At 38.4% G+C, this 16222-nt stretch overlaps 1 protein-coding gene across 7 annotated transcripts in view; it reads left to right on the top strand.

The window, feature by feature from the left end:
• Positions 1 to 15919, top strand: part of utrn (utrophin) — a 327279-nt gene extending 311360 nt beyond the window's left edge. For 5 of the 7 annotated variants that reach the window (XM_057822866.1, XM_057822869.1, XM_057822867.1 and 2 more), the window contains 4 exons: positions 5995 to 6070; positions 6184 to 6267; positions 9467 to 9495; positions 14485 to 15919. In XM_057822866.1, coding sequence (XP_057678849.1) covers positions 5995 to 6070; positions 6184 to 6267; positions 9467 to 9495; positions 14485 to 14493 — 198 coding nt within the window. In that variant the 3' untranslated portion in view covers positions 14494 to 15919. The remainder of the gene's footprint in view (positions 1 to 5994; positions 6071 to 6183; positions 6268 to 9466; positions 9496 to 14484) is intronic. The other 2 variants (XM_057822872.1, XM_057822873.1) reach the window with 1 other exon arrangement.
• The last annotated feature ends 303 nt before the right edge of the window (positions 15920 to 16222 follow it).

Genomic DNA, 16222 nt, shown 5'->3' with positions numbered 1-16222 from the left:
AAAATACTCTTGATATAAAGTGATACAACTCTTTTTTGAAGACAGTTATAGTTATCCGATATTATCAGATAGCTAATAATATCAGCTGAAAACATTTTTAAATGATAACGGATTATATCGACATGGGTTTTTCATGATCGGTTTTGGGCCAATATGCATGTTGATTCACAGTTTAGAAACGCAATTATGCTGATTGACCATTAGATGTCTCTAAACTACGATGCTTGGGATTTCTTAAGTAAGCAGTCAATTTGCATTCATGGTGCAAAAATTAAATGAACAATAAATGATTGAAAAATAATAAATTATAAACTAAAAATAGTGGCAAAATATAGGCACTTTTACCATAACCAGTTGAAGTTTTTCTCATTTTTTCACTGAACTTTTTTTGGAAAACCTTGGAGTTGTTACATTTATCATTATTAAAGCATCCAGTGGGGCATCACAATGCAATTAGCCATAATATGTTAAATCCACAACCACATATATCGGTATTGGATTTTTGGAGTAATATCGGGATATCGGTTATCGGTTAAAAAGTCATTATAGGACAATTCTAGTCATAATCATTCAGAAATATGTTTTCAGAGGAACGTCGTAATTTCAATAATATAGTCATAAAATGTTTATTGTATGGAATACATTCCAGACCGGCTTGTCATTGGTAAACTTTAGCAATATGGCGAAAACATTAAAAAATAAAAAATAAAAAAAGAAGAAATAGTATTCCTTCTAGAAAAGCAAATATATTTTTAAATTGGATTTTTTTCATCCAAATCCACAATAATAACCCCCCCCCCCAAAAAAAAATCACGAAAACCATATTTTTGCAAGATCGCAAAACAATAGTCATCAGACAGTGATTATTTGTCACTGATCATTTTGACAAAACCTTCCTGTTCTTCTCCAATCATTAACTTCCAAATGTCTTCTGTTTCGATCCGCGAATGCGGAAAACAAAATTGGATCCTTAAAGCAGACAACAAGGGAGGCAGTCAAAAGGTTTATTGAATACAAACAAAAACACGCAATCGCGGAAAAGAGGGGAAACCAAAAGGGGACCGTGACAACAGGTCGACAGGGATCACAACGAATAACCCGACGGTAAACTAAGGTGGTAGGCAAATAAGCAAATACGGTAACAAAACAAACACAAAAGCACTCAAACACCTGCCTCAAACAAGAGTGGCAGAACAAGCAAACCAAGGCAGTAGCGAAACTAGCTGAATACGAAAAAGAGGCTGTAGAGTATAAAACTGTCAGATGGTGACCAGCAAGACAATATCTCGGCAACCCTTCCTTTGGTTGAAAAGAGAACTGACATTCCCAATCAAAATAGCTATGCAAAATACACATAAAACTTACTCGGACTTTGCCTTGGCTAGATCTCTAATTGAATTAAAACTCGCCATTGACACCTTTCAATTACTACCTTACGTAGTTAAAGACACTGTGGAAGAACGGCAGGGAGCCCATGTGACGTCCCGCTTGGGGACCTCAACAATGGCGAGCTATTAGTTCATTTTTTGATTGAAAATTTTACAAATTTTATTAAAACATTAAGAGGGTTTTTTGATTTAAAATTACTATAACTTATATGCAACTTTATCTTTTAAGAACTACAAGTCTTTCTATCCGTGGATTCCTTTAACAGTAAGAATGTTAATAATGTTAATGCCATCTTGTGGATTTATTGTTATAACAAACAAATACAGTACTTATGTACAGTATGTTGAATGTTTATGTCCGTCTTGTCTTATCTTTCCATTCCAACAATAATTTAAAGAAAAATATGGCATATTTTAGAGATGGTTTGAATTGCGATTATTTACGATTAATAAATTTTTAAGCTGTGAGTAACTCGATTAAAAATTGTAATCGTTTGACAGCCCTCATTTTAACTCATAATAACATTTATCTTTTAAGAACTACTAGTCATTCTATCCATGGATCCCTTTAAAAACTCCACAGTAACGATGTGCGAATTCTGCGTTTGTAACGCCATCACGTGGACACTGATAACCGAAGATTTAACTGGGAAAATGTCACAGACTACGACAAACTTTGTTTGTACGTCTCACATGAGACCACTGTTTATTTTTGGAGCAAAAATGGATACCTGTAAATGCTTTCTGCTTCCATTTTTTTAAAACTTGCAGTGCTTCATATTGAAAAACACATGCAAAGGATGGGGGTTTTATGGACAATTATTTTTCACGCATTGTTATGGGTGTATTTAAAAACGAATGAATGCAGTTGGCTGTGGATGCTTTTTTTTTCTACGAACATGTTGGTGTAGACGTAGTTATTTATTCTTGATGTATTAGGGCAGGATCTTCGGTTTTTAAAAAAAAAACAGGTAACTGTAGATATGGCCTCAGATTTTTTATTTTTGGTGGCAAGCGACGTGCGAGCCATCGCCCCAACAAAGCAGAGACGTGAAATGTGAGTGCTGGAAGCAGATCCATGGATAATCACTCAATGTTTCGCTTCATGGAAATTCAACTTCTAGTAACACCTCATTAGGTGCACCTGCTCACCAAAATTCAGCCGTCACGAATGTAAAATTCTCGATTGACAGTCTAAGAAGGGTATTAATTGAACAATCTGTTCTTTTACGCTATAACGGACATTGTTGCTATTTAGTTACTTGCAAGGGATTATTGGGATTTCCCTTGACTTCCTAAATTAATTTCAAAATCCTAACAATTTATAGGCTGAACACCCTCCTGGAACAGATACCATTTACCATGTCAATCAAAAGTGAGCATTATATTTTGCGGCCAGTTCGCTCACATAAGAGGACCATAACAGAAGCTAATTTATTATTAATTTCTCAGTCCTGCGGTCTAATCTGAGCGAGCTTTGACCGTAGCTAATGCGAGACAAGACCGCAGTTGTGGGCCTGTTTTGAACACGTTAGCGCCGCGGGCAGCAACAGATGATGAAAAAGTAGAAGAAGAGAGGATATTGGCTACATTGATTCGGCTTTGAGTGCTAAAGGGAGCCTGGGATGCTGCTCTAAATGTCACCGGCTATAAATTGCTTGTTTGCGCCATCTGGAAAGCTGGCCACAGTCATTCTGATGACACACTCGGCTCTTATTGTTTGTCGGTGCCAGCCATAAAAGAGTGAATATTATCATTGCTTCAGCAGTCGCGTGTTTTCTAATGATGTCATTTTTATTACAAGGCCAGTTTCCCTTAGGTGACAAAAAAGTGTATAATAGGGGTGTCAAACGTGTCTATGTCGCAGGCCACATTATTTCTTCAGAGGGTTTGTGTCAGCCACCCCATTAAAATACAGGGTAGCCAGGGGTTAATTTGTGCCGGATCCTGCCGGAACAAGATTCGGCACCTCTTGATTTCGGCCTCCCTGTGTTCCGGGACTTATTTGGGTAGATCCGGCACCTCTCGTGCATAGAAAATGATAATAATATGTGGACCGGCGATTTCCGTGGCTCGTTCGTCGTCGCTCCTTCGTATGGTTCTTCCTTCGGGGCGGTGGTGTAGTGTATAAAAATATAGAGACGCCTCGGATGGCTGTTGCATTGCGACTTTCATTAACTAAACAAAAAACAGCGGGGGACGGTCAGCCAGTCAACACCGCACTCCTGCGCAACTCTCCTTTTCGCTCCTTATCTCTCCCCCTTATGCTCGGCCACTTCTTCTTCTAAGCCAAATTGGCAATGCCGGTCACACTGAAACGGGACAGCGGACCCTTGGGGATGCCGGTAACAATGTTGTTTGTAAAAATGTAACGTCATTTGAAAGTAACCAGGATCGAACGGTATTTCAACATGCCAAAAAGACAGTTGCATTAACAGTTGCATTCAAGATGGTTCAAAACGAGTCAGAAAAGCAACAACCGGCAATGAGGGCAGCTGCAGCGATCATGCTAACTGGTGCAGCAAGAGGCTAGCGCCGCAGCAGTTAGCCAGGTTCACGGACAGTCAGCCAAGCCGGGGCAGGAGGCTGCTACCGTGGCAGCAGCTGGTCAGTTTCAGCGCTACCCCGAGTGGGGGGCCAGCTACAGCCAGGTGAACCACCAACAGCGGGAGCAACAGCCCAATACCCTATGGGAAATTCGGGTTTGGGCTGCACAATTTTTAAGGCCCAGAGAAGATGGGGGAATGAAACTCACAAAAGAATGGGTTTGTGTTATTTATTGTAAGCGCTGATTTTTTTGTTTTTGTTTTACAAGTTAGACCTGTTAAGAAACTAATTGCTGACTGTCTACTGTAAGTCCCACCTGTGGTTATGTGGGCAATTGCCCGTGCTGTGCAAAATATAGCCTAAATAATCGTAAATTGTTGTCATAACATTTATACCATAGATATTATCTGAAATTGAGACTGGTAAGTCCCACAGCATGGCAAGTGGGCATTTGCGTGTTTTTTTCAGCACCATTTTCTGCTTATTTTCTGGGACTTGTGCCCGTCTCGTCATCCCTGCGCTGTCATATGTATTTTGCAATCCGGCAACTTATGATTTACAAATTAAGCACTGAGGGTAACCCCCTAAAAAAACAGGAACATTTTAACAATCCAATCAAACTAAGAGTGATGGAAGAAAATTATTTGATTCATAGTAATTGAAACTTCAAAATATGCCATTTAAGAAACAATTATGGAATTTTCATTTAAAAATGACATCCTTTAAATGTCGTCCTCCTGCATGAATAAATTCTTGAAATCTGCTGTTGACCAATTTTGAAAAAACAAATTTTTGGCAGCACTTCGAGACCTTGACCAAGTAAACAATTTTAGTAACCGTGGTGAATTCAGGATGAAAATCACAGTGTCGCAACTCGGTTAAGGAATCGATGAGGAATATCACCAGCACATTTCCAGAATGCATGCGTAATTAGGACGCCATTTAAATAATGTCATTTTTCAAAAATTAAGATTCCATTATTGTTTCTTGTATGGCATGTTTTATGATTTCAATTTCTTTAAATGTAATATTTTTTCTTCCATCAGTCTTGGTTTTAATGGATAGTTAAAAAGTTTTTTTTTAATCACCCTGTATTTAGCTCATTGGCTGCCATTGAACAAGGTCTGCCACGGTTAATCGACAACTAAAATTGCATTCAAAATTGTCCAAAACCAGTTTTTTTCTGCCTCTTAATAGCACATTTTTGGGGATTTATTTATCATTTAGTTACATTTTTCAAGTTAAAAAAAAAGGATAATAATATAAACATTCCGTTTTAATTTTTTTTAAAAAAAACATTATTTTAAATATTGAAAAGGCAAAACAAATATTCTTCGGAGAGTGAGAACGACACAATTGTTTTTGTATTTATTTTTATATGTAATTTTATTTTATAATTTTTTATTTTTATTTTATTTATTTTTTTAGAAGTTTTTATATTTTTTAACTAAAAACCCAAAAGAGAATAACAACAATAATTACCATTTTTATTTAAGAAAATATTTGTTTTTATTTTGGGTTTAATAAATTACTCATTTTAAATGTCAATAAAGGAGGGTAAGGTTAAATATTCTCTAAATTATAGACTGCCAAAATTCTATATTAATTTCATTTTAGCGAGCATACGTAAACATGAAGTTAACACGAAGTCAACGCATATTGGTTACTTTTACGGGCCACAATAAATGATTTGGCGGTCCTGATCCGGCACCCTGGCTGCGAGTTTGAAACCTGCCAATTTAGGGTCGAGACCATTTATTTTGGTCAAATTTGCCTTGCCTTTTCTAAAAATGTATTTTATTACAACCCAATTTGAACTTATATCTCAAGGCATTCCGAGCAGTGGCATTCCTCATGGTGAGCATGTTCATGAGTTCTTCAAAAAGTCACAAAACAAAATATCCCAAAAAAGTTATATTGGAGTGGCTCCTTAAGGATCAATTTCGCCATTTCCGGGGGGGTCCTTCAAAAGTAAACCTCCCAATTTGTTGCAAAGGCCCATTTGATTGCCTCTCACTGGCTAAATTAATCTTGGTTGTGTGTTGTTTGCTCCTTGCAGCCAGCGGTGGACTTGAGGCTAAATGGACTTTCTTCTCCCGCCGCGCAAGATGGAGAACCACTTACGGAGAACTCAGGTGAAACGCTCAGCGGCAACACCTTCAAGCGCGTGCATAGCACTTCTTTTCTTCCCCCAAGATTTAAAACGAAATCCAACTCTAAGCAAGTGTGTGTGTGTGCGTGTGTTCAGATGAGCTGCTGGACCCGCACAATAGCAGCTCTGATCTGGCTGATGTCATGGAGCAGATTAACAACTCCTTCCCTGCATGCAGTCGTAAGTTTTCCCCAAAAAATCCTCCTCCTCGTCTTTCTCCCTTGCGAGCTTGCGTCGATCCATCATCCCCCGCAAGACTGCTGGTCAGCACCTGTCGTGCGTGTTTAACAGTTCACAATCTGCAGATTTATGCGGGAGAGACAAACAACTAGGCGGGCTTGTCCGAAATTTGTTGGAGGCAGTCATGCGTCTTTTTTTAATGTTTTTTTTTTTTTTTTTTTCACTCGTTAACTATGGACGTCCTATTTATTTGAATATGATCATTTACTGCCAACAAGCAACAAATTGAACGAAAATTAATGAATTAATGAAAATTAGAGAATCAAAAATATATTTAAGAAAGAATAAAAAAAATACACTGACCGTTTTTTACGGAGCCTCTAAAGGGACACTGACAGACATAAAATAGATTTAAGGAATCTCATGCGCACCAGATAGTATACAGTACGCACTAGAAAAAATCTGGTGCGTACTAGATACTATTTGGTGTGCACCTGATAGTATGTGGTGCGCTCTAGAAAATATCTGGGGCACACCAGAAACTATTTGGTGGCCACCAGAAACAATCTGATGCGGACCAAATACTTTGTGGTGCGCACTATAAACTATCTGGTGCGCACCAGAAACTATGTGGTGCGCACTAAAAACGAGCTGGTGTGCACCTATAGTATGTGGTACGCACTAGAAAATATCTGGTGCGCACCAGAAACTATCTGGTGAGCACCAAATACTATGTGGTGCGCACTATAAGCTATCTGGCATGCACCAGAAACTATGTGGTGCACACTAAAAAGTATCTGGGGTGCACCTGATAGTATGTCGTGCGCACTAGAAAATCTCTGTGGCGCACCAGAAACTGTCTGGTGGGCTCCAGAAACAATCTGGTGCGCAACAAATACTATGTGGTGCGCACTAGATAATATTTGGTGTGCACCAGATAGTATGCTGTGCGTACTAGAAAATATCTGGTGCACACTAGATACTATTTGGTGTGCACCTGATAGTATGTGGTGCGCACCAGAAAATATCTGGGGCACACCAGAAACTATTTGGTGGGCACCAGAAACAATCTGATGCGCACCAAATACTATGTGGTGCGCACTATAAACTATCTGGCACGCACCAGAAACTGTGGTGCGCACTAAAAACGATCTGGTGTGCACCTATAGTATGTGGTACGCACTAGAAAATATCTGGGGCACACCAGAAACTATTTGGTGGGCACCAGAAACAATCTGATGCGCACCAAATACTATGTGGTGTGCGCTAGATAATATCTGGTGTGCACCAGATAGTATGCGGTGCGCAGTAGAAACTATCTGGTTTGCACCAGACATTATCTGGTGCGCACTAGATAATATTTCATGTTCACCACATAGTATATGGTGCGCACTAAAAACTATCAAGTGTGCACCTGATAGTATGTGGTGCACACTACAAAATATCTGGTGCGCACCAGAAACTATCTGGTGAGCACCAGAGACAATCTGGTGAGCACCAAATAATATGTGGTGCGCATTATAAAGTATCTGGCATGCACCAGAAACTATGTGGTGCGCACTAAAAAGTATCTGGTGTGCACCTGATAGTATGTCGTGCGCACTAGAAAATCTTGGTGGCGCACCAGAAACTGTCTGGTGGGCTCCAGAAACAATCTGGTGCGCACCAAATACTATGTGGTGCGCACTAGATAATATCTGGTGTGCACCAGATAGTATGCTGTGCGCACTAGATACTATTTAGTGTGCACCTGATAGTATGTGGTGCACACTAGAAAATATCTGGGGCACACCAGAAACTATGGTGCGCTCTAAAAACGATCTGGTGTGCACCTGATAGTATGTGGTACGCACTAGAAAATATCTGGGGCACACCAGAAACTATTTGGTGGGCACAGAAACAATCTGGTGTGCACCAGATAGTATGCCGTGCACAGTAGAAACTATCTGGTGTGCACCAGACATTATCTGGTGCACACTAGATAATATTTAGTGTGCACCAGATGATATGTGGTGCGCACTAAAAACTATCAAGTGTGCACCTGATATTATGTGGTGCACACTACAAAATATCTGGTGCGCACCAAATACTATGTGGTGCGCACTATAAACTATTTGGAATGCACCAGAAACTATGTGGTGCGCACTAAAAAGTATCTGGTGTGCACCTGATAGTATGTCGTGCGCACTAGAAAATCTCTGTGGCGCACCAGAAACTATCTGTTGGGCTCCAGAAACAATCTTGTGCGCACCAAATACTATGTGGTGCGCACTAGATACTATTTGGTGTGCACCAGATAGTATGTGGTGCACACTAGAAAATATCTGGAGCGCACCAGAAGCTATGTGGTGCGCGCTAGATACTATGTTGTGTGCACTAGATACTATCTGGTGTGCACCACATAGTTTCTGGTGCGCACTAGATAGTTTTTGGTGCGCACAACATACTTAGCATAGACTTGTAGAAAGTTCCCTTTTATAGGCCACAGACTGCAGGAGCGCATCAGACACCAGCGGTTTTGGCATGCTAAAAATTATAATCCAGGATTTACTTGAGTTTTATTTCAATCTTGGACTAAACTATAAAGATATTACTGCATTACATGCACAACGTCAACATGACATTGTCTCGAAACACCCTAGATTGGATGTCTCGCGGCGTCAATGCAGCAACTGAGTTAATAAAATCAAATTTAAAATTTAAAAAATCATATTTAAAGTTAACTTTTTAATGGTGCCTTAATTTATGAGTAAAATTTCTTCTCTAGTCCAGCTCGTATCTTAATTGTCGTCACGTAATTCACCCATCCATCAAATCAATGCTTCTCATCAAAATGCACTGAAATCTGCCCAGCAACTTGCGTCTCACTCATTATTTTGAGATATGAGTAAATTGAATTACAAACCCAGTCACAGAAAGATTACACTGTCGTCAACAATCTGAGCGTTCATTTTGCTGCACTCTATAAGTGCGTAACGGGGCCGCAATTAATTGAAACTGTCGAAAAAAGCTGCTTTATGATCAGCCTCTAAACTCTCCTAATGGATGATGGCAAACACTAAAAACATATTGCTGCTGTAAAACTACAAATGAAAATTGTATTCAGTGTTTCGGTGCCATTGACAGCATTTTCAAAGTTGTTTTTTTTTTTTTGCTTTTAATTGTGTGTTATAAATTATTTTTGCTTTGTCTCCAACAGCCTCAACAAGCCTTTCGTCCAGACCGCAGGTAAAATAGAACAAATGTGGGCAAATTGCTTTATATTAGTATGATGATATATACTATGAGTACTGTATAATAGCAGTGGGATAGCTCGAATATTGTGGTGGGGACACCTATTAAACGTTAACCCCATATTTTAGAGGTTATTCTAGTCCCCCCCAGGATGTCTTCTTTTAACATCCCAACATTAGTGGTCCAGGATGACTAATGGGTCCCACGGGACGGCCTGTTGGTGCACCTCCAGGTTTCCATTGTTTGTTCTTTTGGGGGGCCAGAGGTGATGCCGATGAGGTGTTTCCATTGCAATTATTTTCCTCCCGTGAATCATTTTCAAACTCAATCCCTAAGGACGACTGCACTTCACACGATAGTCTTCCACACCATGCACTTAGATGTGGATTTGAAAAAAGAAAAAAGGGGGTTGGAGTTCATATTTTATTTTATCCTCCATGTGGTTCCATTTGAACTAGCAGCAGGCCAGTCGAACTACTGTGTTTTATTACGCGACTTCTTGTTCATTACATATTTCATTATCTGAAACAGTCAGACGTCGCTCATGGTGACTTCAAATTCAATCAAAAGGGGTTGAATATAATCGACACCGTCCACAGGAAGTGAATAGACAAGAAAATGTGACTTTTGGGAGCTATGCTCCAGCCACCGTAGGTGAAAGTAGTTTAAAATAAATGTACTTCTACCACTAAAACCACATTCAAAGTTATTAAAACTAACTTTTCATTCCTTGGTGTCAGTTCTCACCACCACACGTCACGCTACATCACACCGCGTAACGTGACGCTAGGCTATGCTGATTTTATGGTGTTATATGTTACGTTACGTCACATCACACTGCATCACAGCACGTTATATTACGCGACGTTAGGTTGCGCTTTGCTGTTTTATGTTATATGTGACGTCACGCTACATCACGCCATTTTACATAACGCAACGTTATGCTACGCTACGCTGTTTTATGTTATGTCAAGTCACATTACGCTACACTGTTTTATGTTATGTTACATTTAGGCATGTGCCGGTACGATAACTAGGGTTGTTCTGATCATGTTTTTTTTGGTCCCGATCCGATCCCGATTGTTTTAGTTTGAGTATCTGCCGATCCCGATATTTCCCGATCCAATTGCTTTTTTTTGCTCCCGATTCAATTCCAATCATTCCTGATAATTTTTCCCGATCATATACATTTTGGCAATGCATTAAGAAAAAAATGAATAAAACTCAGACGAATATATACATTCAACATACAGTACATAAGTACTGTATTTGTTTATTATGACAATAAATCCTCAAGATGGCATTTACATTATTAACATTCTTTCTGTGAGAGGGATCCACGGATAGAAAGACTTGTGACTTTGTATATTGTGACCAAATATTGCCATCTAGTGTATTTGTTGAGCTTGCAGTAAATGATACTTTGGCCATGCCCAAATGCATGATGGGAAGTGGAACCATGACTGTGCGTAGTGTTACCAATTGATATATCTTCTCTGTGTTGGGAAATAACGTGTTAAGAAAAATATCAATTGCTACATTGCTTCCCATGATATTTCTAATCGTAGGGAGAGGGATTGTAAGGCTTTAGCCAATTAAAAAAAGGCTCCAAAGGCTGCCAGAATTCACTCTACTCATTTTACACTGCCTTTTATCTCTCTATATAGGTAAAACGGCGCCATTACAGATTGAGCGCGACAATGCGTGAGTGGGTCGTGCAGCGCATGCATTAATTGCGTTAAATATTTTAACGTGATACATTTTTTTAAAAATTAATTACCACCGTTATTGGGATAAATCTGATAACCCTACTTAAGCCTAAACTAAAGACTCTGGATGAGTGTAACATATTATGTCTGTAACATTAAATACAATTAGAAAACGATTTAATTAAAAAATATTTATATATTTAAAAAAAGGCATGGCCGATATTTTTTTGCCAATTCCAAAATTTTGAAAATGACGTGATTGAACCCGATCGATCGGGACATCCCTAATGATAACCTTAAGCCAAAATATCAATGTTTCACGGTATCACTGTATTGCAATTACAGCTCTTAAATGTGTTACTTTGAGATATTTGAGTTAAAAAAAAAAACAAAAACAAAACTTTTTTCCATAGAACACGGATTTTTATATTTCAAAACAAATTGGAACATAAGAATAATGTTAAGTTAACATGAAAAAAACTAAATATTCTAAATAAAATTAAATGCAGTCCTTTAGGTGAGCCTAAACCTACAGCAACAGCTCACCAATATACCCATCAGAACGAAAATAATTAGATTATTTTCCATAAAAAGCACGTGCGACTCATATCATCTTTACATTATACACACTCTTTCTCAACACAGACAGTTGCCAGAGAGAAAAAAAAACACCATGTTTCACCACCGCTAGACACACTAAACACACTGGAGTTAACTCTCGTAGCTGGTGGGAACTGTTAATGACAGTGTTTACTAACCTTTAATTTTGTGTAAATGTGAAATCATATTGGAGGTACTGCCTACTCGGCAGCCACCCTCAGCAAACATGTTTTACATGTCGGTTGGCCCTCCTCCTCTAAGCCGCTGCTGTCTGTAACTTTTCTGTAGCGGAAGTATTCCCATTCCAGCGATTTCGTTTTCTTCAACAGGGGAAAAAAGTTCAGGAGTTTCACTTCCTCCAGCCATTGTGTAACACACCTGACTCACTAACACTTAGCAACAACCGGTGGGGGAGGGTTGAGCCTTTTCTCCATGCATTTTTGGACATAAAAAATAGCAATACCATAAAGTATGACTGAAAAATGTTGCAGTTTTGAAACCTTTTTTCATACGACGGTATACCTCGAAACCGGTGATCGGCACATGTCTAGTTACATCACATCACACAATTTCATGCTACATCATGCCATGTTACGTTACGTGACGTTACATTATGCTATGCTGTTTTGTGTTGCGTCACATCACGCTACGACACACCATGTTACGTTACGCTCAGTGTTGTTAATTTTACTTTAAAAAAGTAATTAATTACAGTTACAAATGACTTCTCCCAAAAAGTAATTGCGTTAGTAACTCAGTTACCTGAATGTAAGAGTAATTAGTTATTTGGCAAAGTAACTAGTGATAATTTTCATGTTTTTTTTTTTCTTAAAAAAAAAAAAAAAAAACAGGTCACACAATGTGAAGTTTAAAGGGTTTTGGGGACAATTGGCCCTAGCCCAATTCTTTACGCTCCACTTAACTAGACACAAGGGTATTGCGATAACTAGATTTTAACCTTTGTTATATGTGGAAGTCATTTAAAGTTGTGAATCAACCGTTAAAGTTGTTAAAATTGCTCCTGTTATTGCATTAGTTCCCTTCTGTCTACTTTCAACATGTATAAGTTTTAAAACCGTTTCATTATTTAAAGATAGATTTAAGTCAAGATTTTGCCAATTTAGGAGCATTTTAGATTAAAAATAAATAAATAAATAAAAGTTACTTAGGTTCGCTAGGAAGGATCTCTACATCAGAGCCTTCCTGAGAGGTCTACTGCTTTAAGATGGCGGCTGTTTACTAACGCATGTAGTCCTTAAAACATGTTGCCAATGCAGCCGTATCTGTCAATTGCATCTAGTTCTATAATATGTGATATCTACAGTCAGGTATTATTGGAGCCACCTAGCATCGCGTGTGCAACGGCGTCTTCCCCACTATTGCTCTGCTCTCTCGTCTCCGTGAGTCCGTCTCTCTCAGACTTGTTATATTCAACCAACTTAATAACGCATAGTAACGCACGCCTTTCCCCGCCTCAGTAGCGGTAACGGCGTTGCCAAGATGAGAAAAGTAATTAATTAGATTCCTCATTACTGAAAAAATAACGCCGTTAGTAACGCCGTTATAGTCTAATGCCGTTATTAACAACACTGGTTACGCTATGCTGTTTTATGTTATTACGTCACATCGCACGCTACATCACACCATGTTACGTTACGACGTCGCTTAAACTGTTGTGCTACGCTACATTACGTTATGTTACGTCAAGCTGTGTTACGTTACATCGCGCCACGCTACGTCGTGTCCCCAAATGACCTGATGTTATTTTTGTTGTTACCAGTGTTGTTTTTGGCAGCCCTTTTAATTTTTGTCTTAGTCTTTTGGAGAACCATACATATTAGTCTTAGTCATATTTTAGTCATCTCAAAATGTGTTTGTCTTCATCTAGTTTTTGTTGATAAAAAACTCAAGATTACCTTCATCTAGTTTTAGTTGACGTTTACTAAAAATGCTTTCGTCTGTAAAAATGTTTTTAATGCTCAAAAATAGTGTTCCAACTACTGTATTTTGAATTAACATTGAAAGACGAGCACATAATGTAGCATCCACAAGGGCAACGCCAACATGGTGATTATACACACTCAACAGGAAAACAGGACATTATTTTCAATAATTTATACGAAACTGGATGCCACGCACTGTATTTAAAAAAGTTGTCCGAGAGTTTAAGAGGGCACTCGCCGTAAGCATTAGCCTATTGCTAACACAAATGCTATGCTAACGCTGCAAGTTAGATTTAGTGTGTGATGATCACTCAGCACAGACCTTAAAAGACTAAAGCAACATTGCATATTCTCTCTCGCCAAGAAAACAAGCTTTCATGGAGACTGGAGACATCACACTGGTAAATCGGGAAGGGGGGTGGGCGCGCAGCACATCACAAGAGTGGCACAAGCAGACACTGCTACGATGCATGCTAACTACACATGAAAATGCCAGCCATTGTGAACATGTGACGGAAATTATTGCGCATTTTTGTCTGTTCTTGTCAGACAAAAACTGGCATTCATCTCGTTACATTTTAGTCTCCCAAATCACGTTTTTAGCTCGTTATGGTTTTGTCATCGTCATGAAAAAAGTGTTCGTCGACAAAATATTTTCATTGTCGTCTTAGTTGACGAAAACAACACTGGTTGTTAGCAAATGATTTGATGTGATTCGTGTTGTGTTTCAGGTGATGTGACCACATTACATGACCGGTGATCCCAAAGAAGCCCCCGGACCCGGCAACTAAACCACTTCATCCACCTTTGTCGTCGTCTACTATGCAAAGTGTACAACGTCACCAACTGTACATTAGTATGGACCCCCGAGCTTTGTAAAATATACCCCCTATTTTTTAATGATGGTCTTGTTCTGGGCTGCTTTTGGTATTGCTTTGGTTCACTGGGAATCAGTCTGTTACTTTTCCGTTGTCATGCCACTGCTTTGTCCTCCAACACTGACAAATTCAGATTTCAAGCCCAATTATGGGAGAATACACAGACTTGCCTATTGGAAAATGGAGTTTTTTTGCAGTAACCTTTAAAGTACAAAAGGGGTATTCGGGTCATACTGAAGAACATGGGAGAAATGATTGTGTTACAATAATAAAACAAAATTAAAAAAAAAAAAAAAAGTTTTTTGCAATAATTTATAGTACAAAGGAAAGGCGAAAATGCTGTATTAAAATTCTTTAATTTTACTTTAAAAAAAAAAAAAAATGAAATGAAACGGAAAAAAATCAGATTATGACGTAAAATACATTTTAATTTCATAAAAACAGACGAAATGTTTTAATGGTAAGTGGAAAATTCTGTGTTTTATCCTAAAAAATTCCTAATATAACAAAATAGGTTCATGGAAAATGGGAAGTCAATGAAAAACAACTTGGAATTTATTTATTCGTAACGTCTCCTTGTAAATTCCTCCGATTTTTTTCCCTTGTATTTTCAGTGTTTCCCTAACACTCAAGCTTAAGAGCGATACACTGAGACTTCATTAAAACTGTGTTTGTGCCTATACAGTTTGCCATTCCACGTGTGGGAGGCAGGTGAGTGTACAATAAGACATTTTGACTATGACACTCATCAGACAATGTAGGTTTTTTTTTCGGTTTGTTTTATTTTTGGGAGGAGGGGGAATCTTTTGGGTTCAAAATGACCAATCAAGAGGAAAGCCATGATTGCCTTGCTACCTCAGCCTCATTTGGACACACTTTTGTTTCGAACGGAACAACTCACTGTATCCGTGTACACTGCATTGAGGAGCTATCCAGTGATTGTTTGGAGACATTCGAGTCACTGTTACTGTACCACAATTTGGTCCTGCTGAACCGTGTGAGTTTGTCCTTTGTTTTGTCGCGCTATTAATGCTCCAGTGTATCATGTACCACTTGTGAGACTTAACAACACTACTATAATCTCATGTCTCCTGTTTGCAGGCTGTAGCTTCACATGGGTGAATATTTGACCAGATACGTTACAGTGGCAGAACTGTGTTTTTTTTCCCCTTACCCTCTTTTCTCGGTTTGTAAAAATAGATGGCTCACATCATGTGTAAAATGGCTATGATGTTTTATTTCCAAATAAAAATTTTATAACAATCTGCCCGCTGTTTTTCAGTTTTTTTTTTCTTTTTATTTGGTGTTGTTATTACTTGCTGGTTTCATCATGTTGCTCACTTGTGAATGTGGGTACTTAGTTATGAATGAAAGAGAAGAGTAATATAATCCATTAATATAATATTAATGTATTGGGGGGGGGGGGGATCATGAATGGAATTGTAGTTATTAGCCTCTTCAAATTCATGATATTAGAAGCAACTTAATTCCCAGGCATATTTAAAAAAAAAAAAAGTCATAAGTCTATAGAAAATATAACATTTTGCAAGGTAAAAAAATCTTGATATGATTTTAAAACATTATTTTAACC

This window comes from Corythoichthys intestinalis, chromosome 19 (genome assembly GCF_030265065.1).
Source record: "Corythoichthys intestinalis isolate RoL2023-P3 chromosome 19, ASM3026506v1, whole genome shotgun sequence".
Taxonomy (NCBI): Eukaryota; Metazoa; Chordata; class Actinopteri; order Syngnathiformes; family Syngnathidae; genus Corythoichthys; species Corythoichthys intestinalis.
Note: the sequence above shows the minus strand (reverse complement) of the source record. Positions and strands in the feature narration are given on the sequence as shown.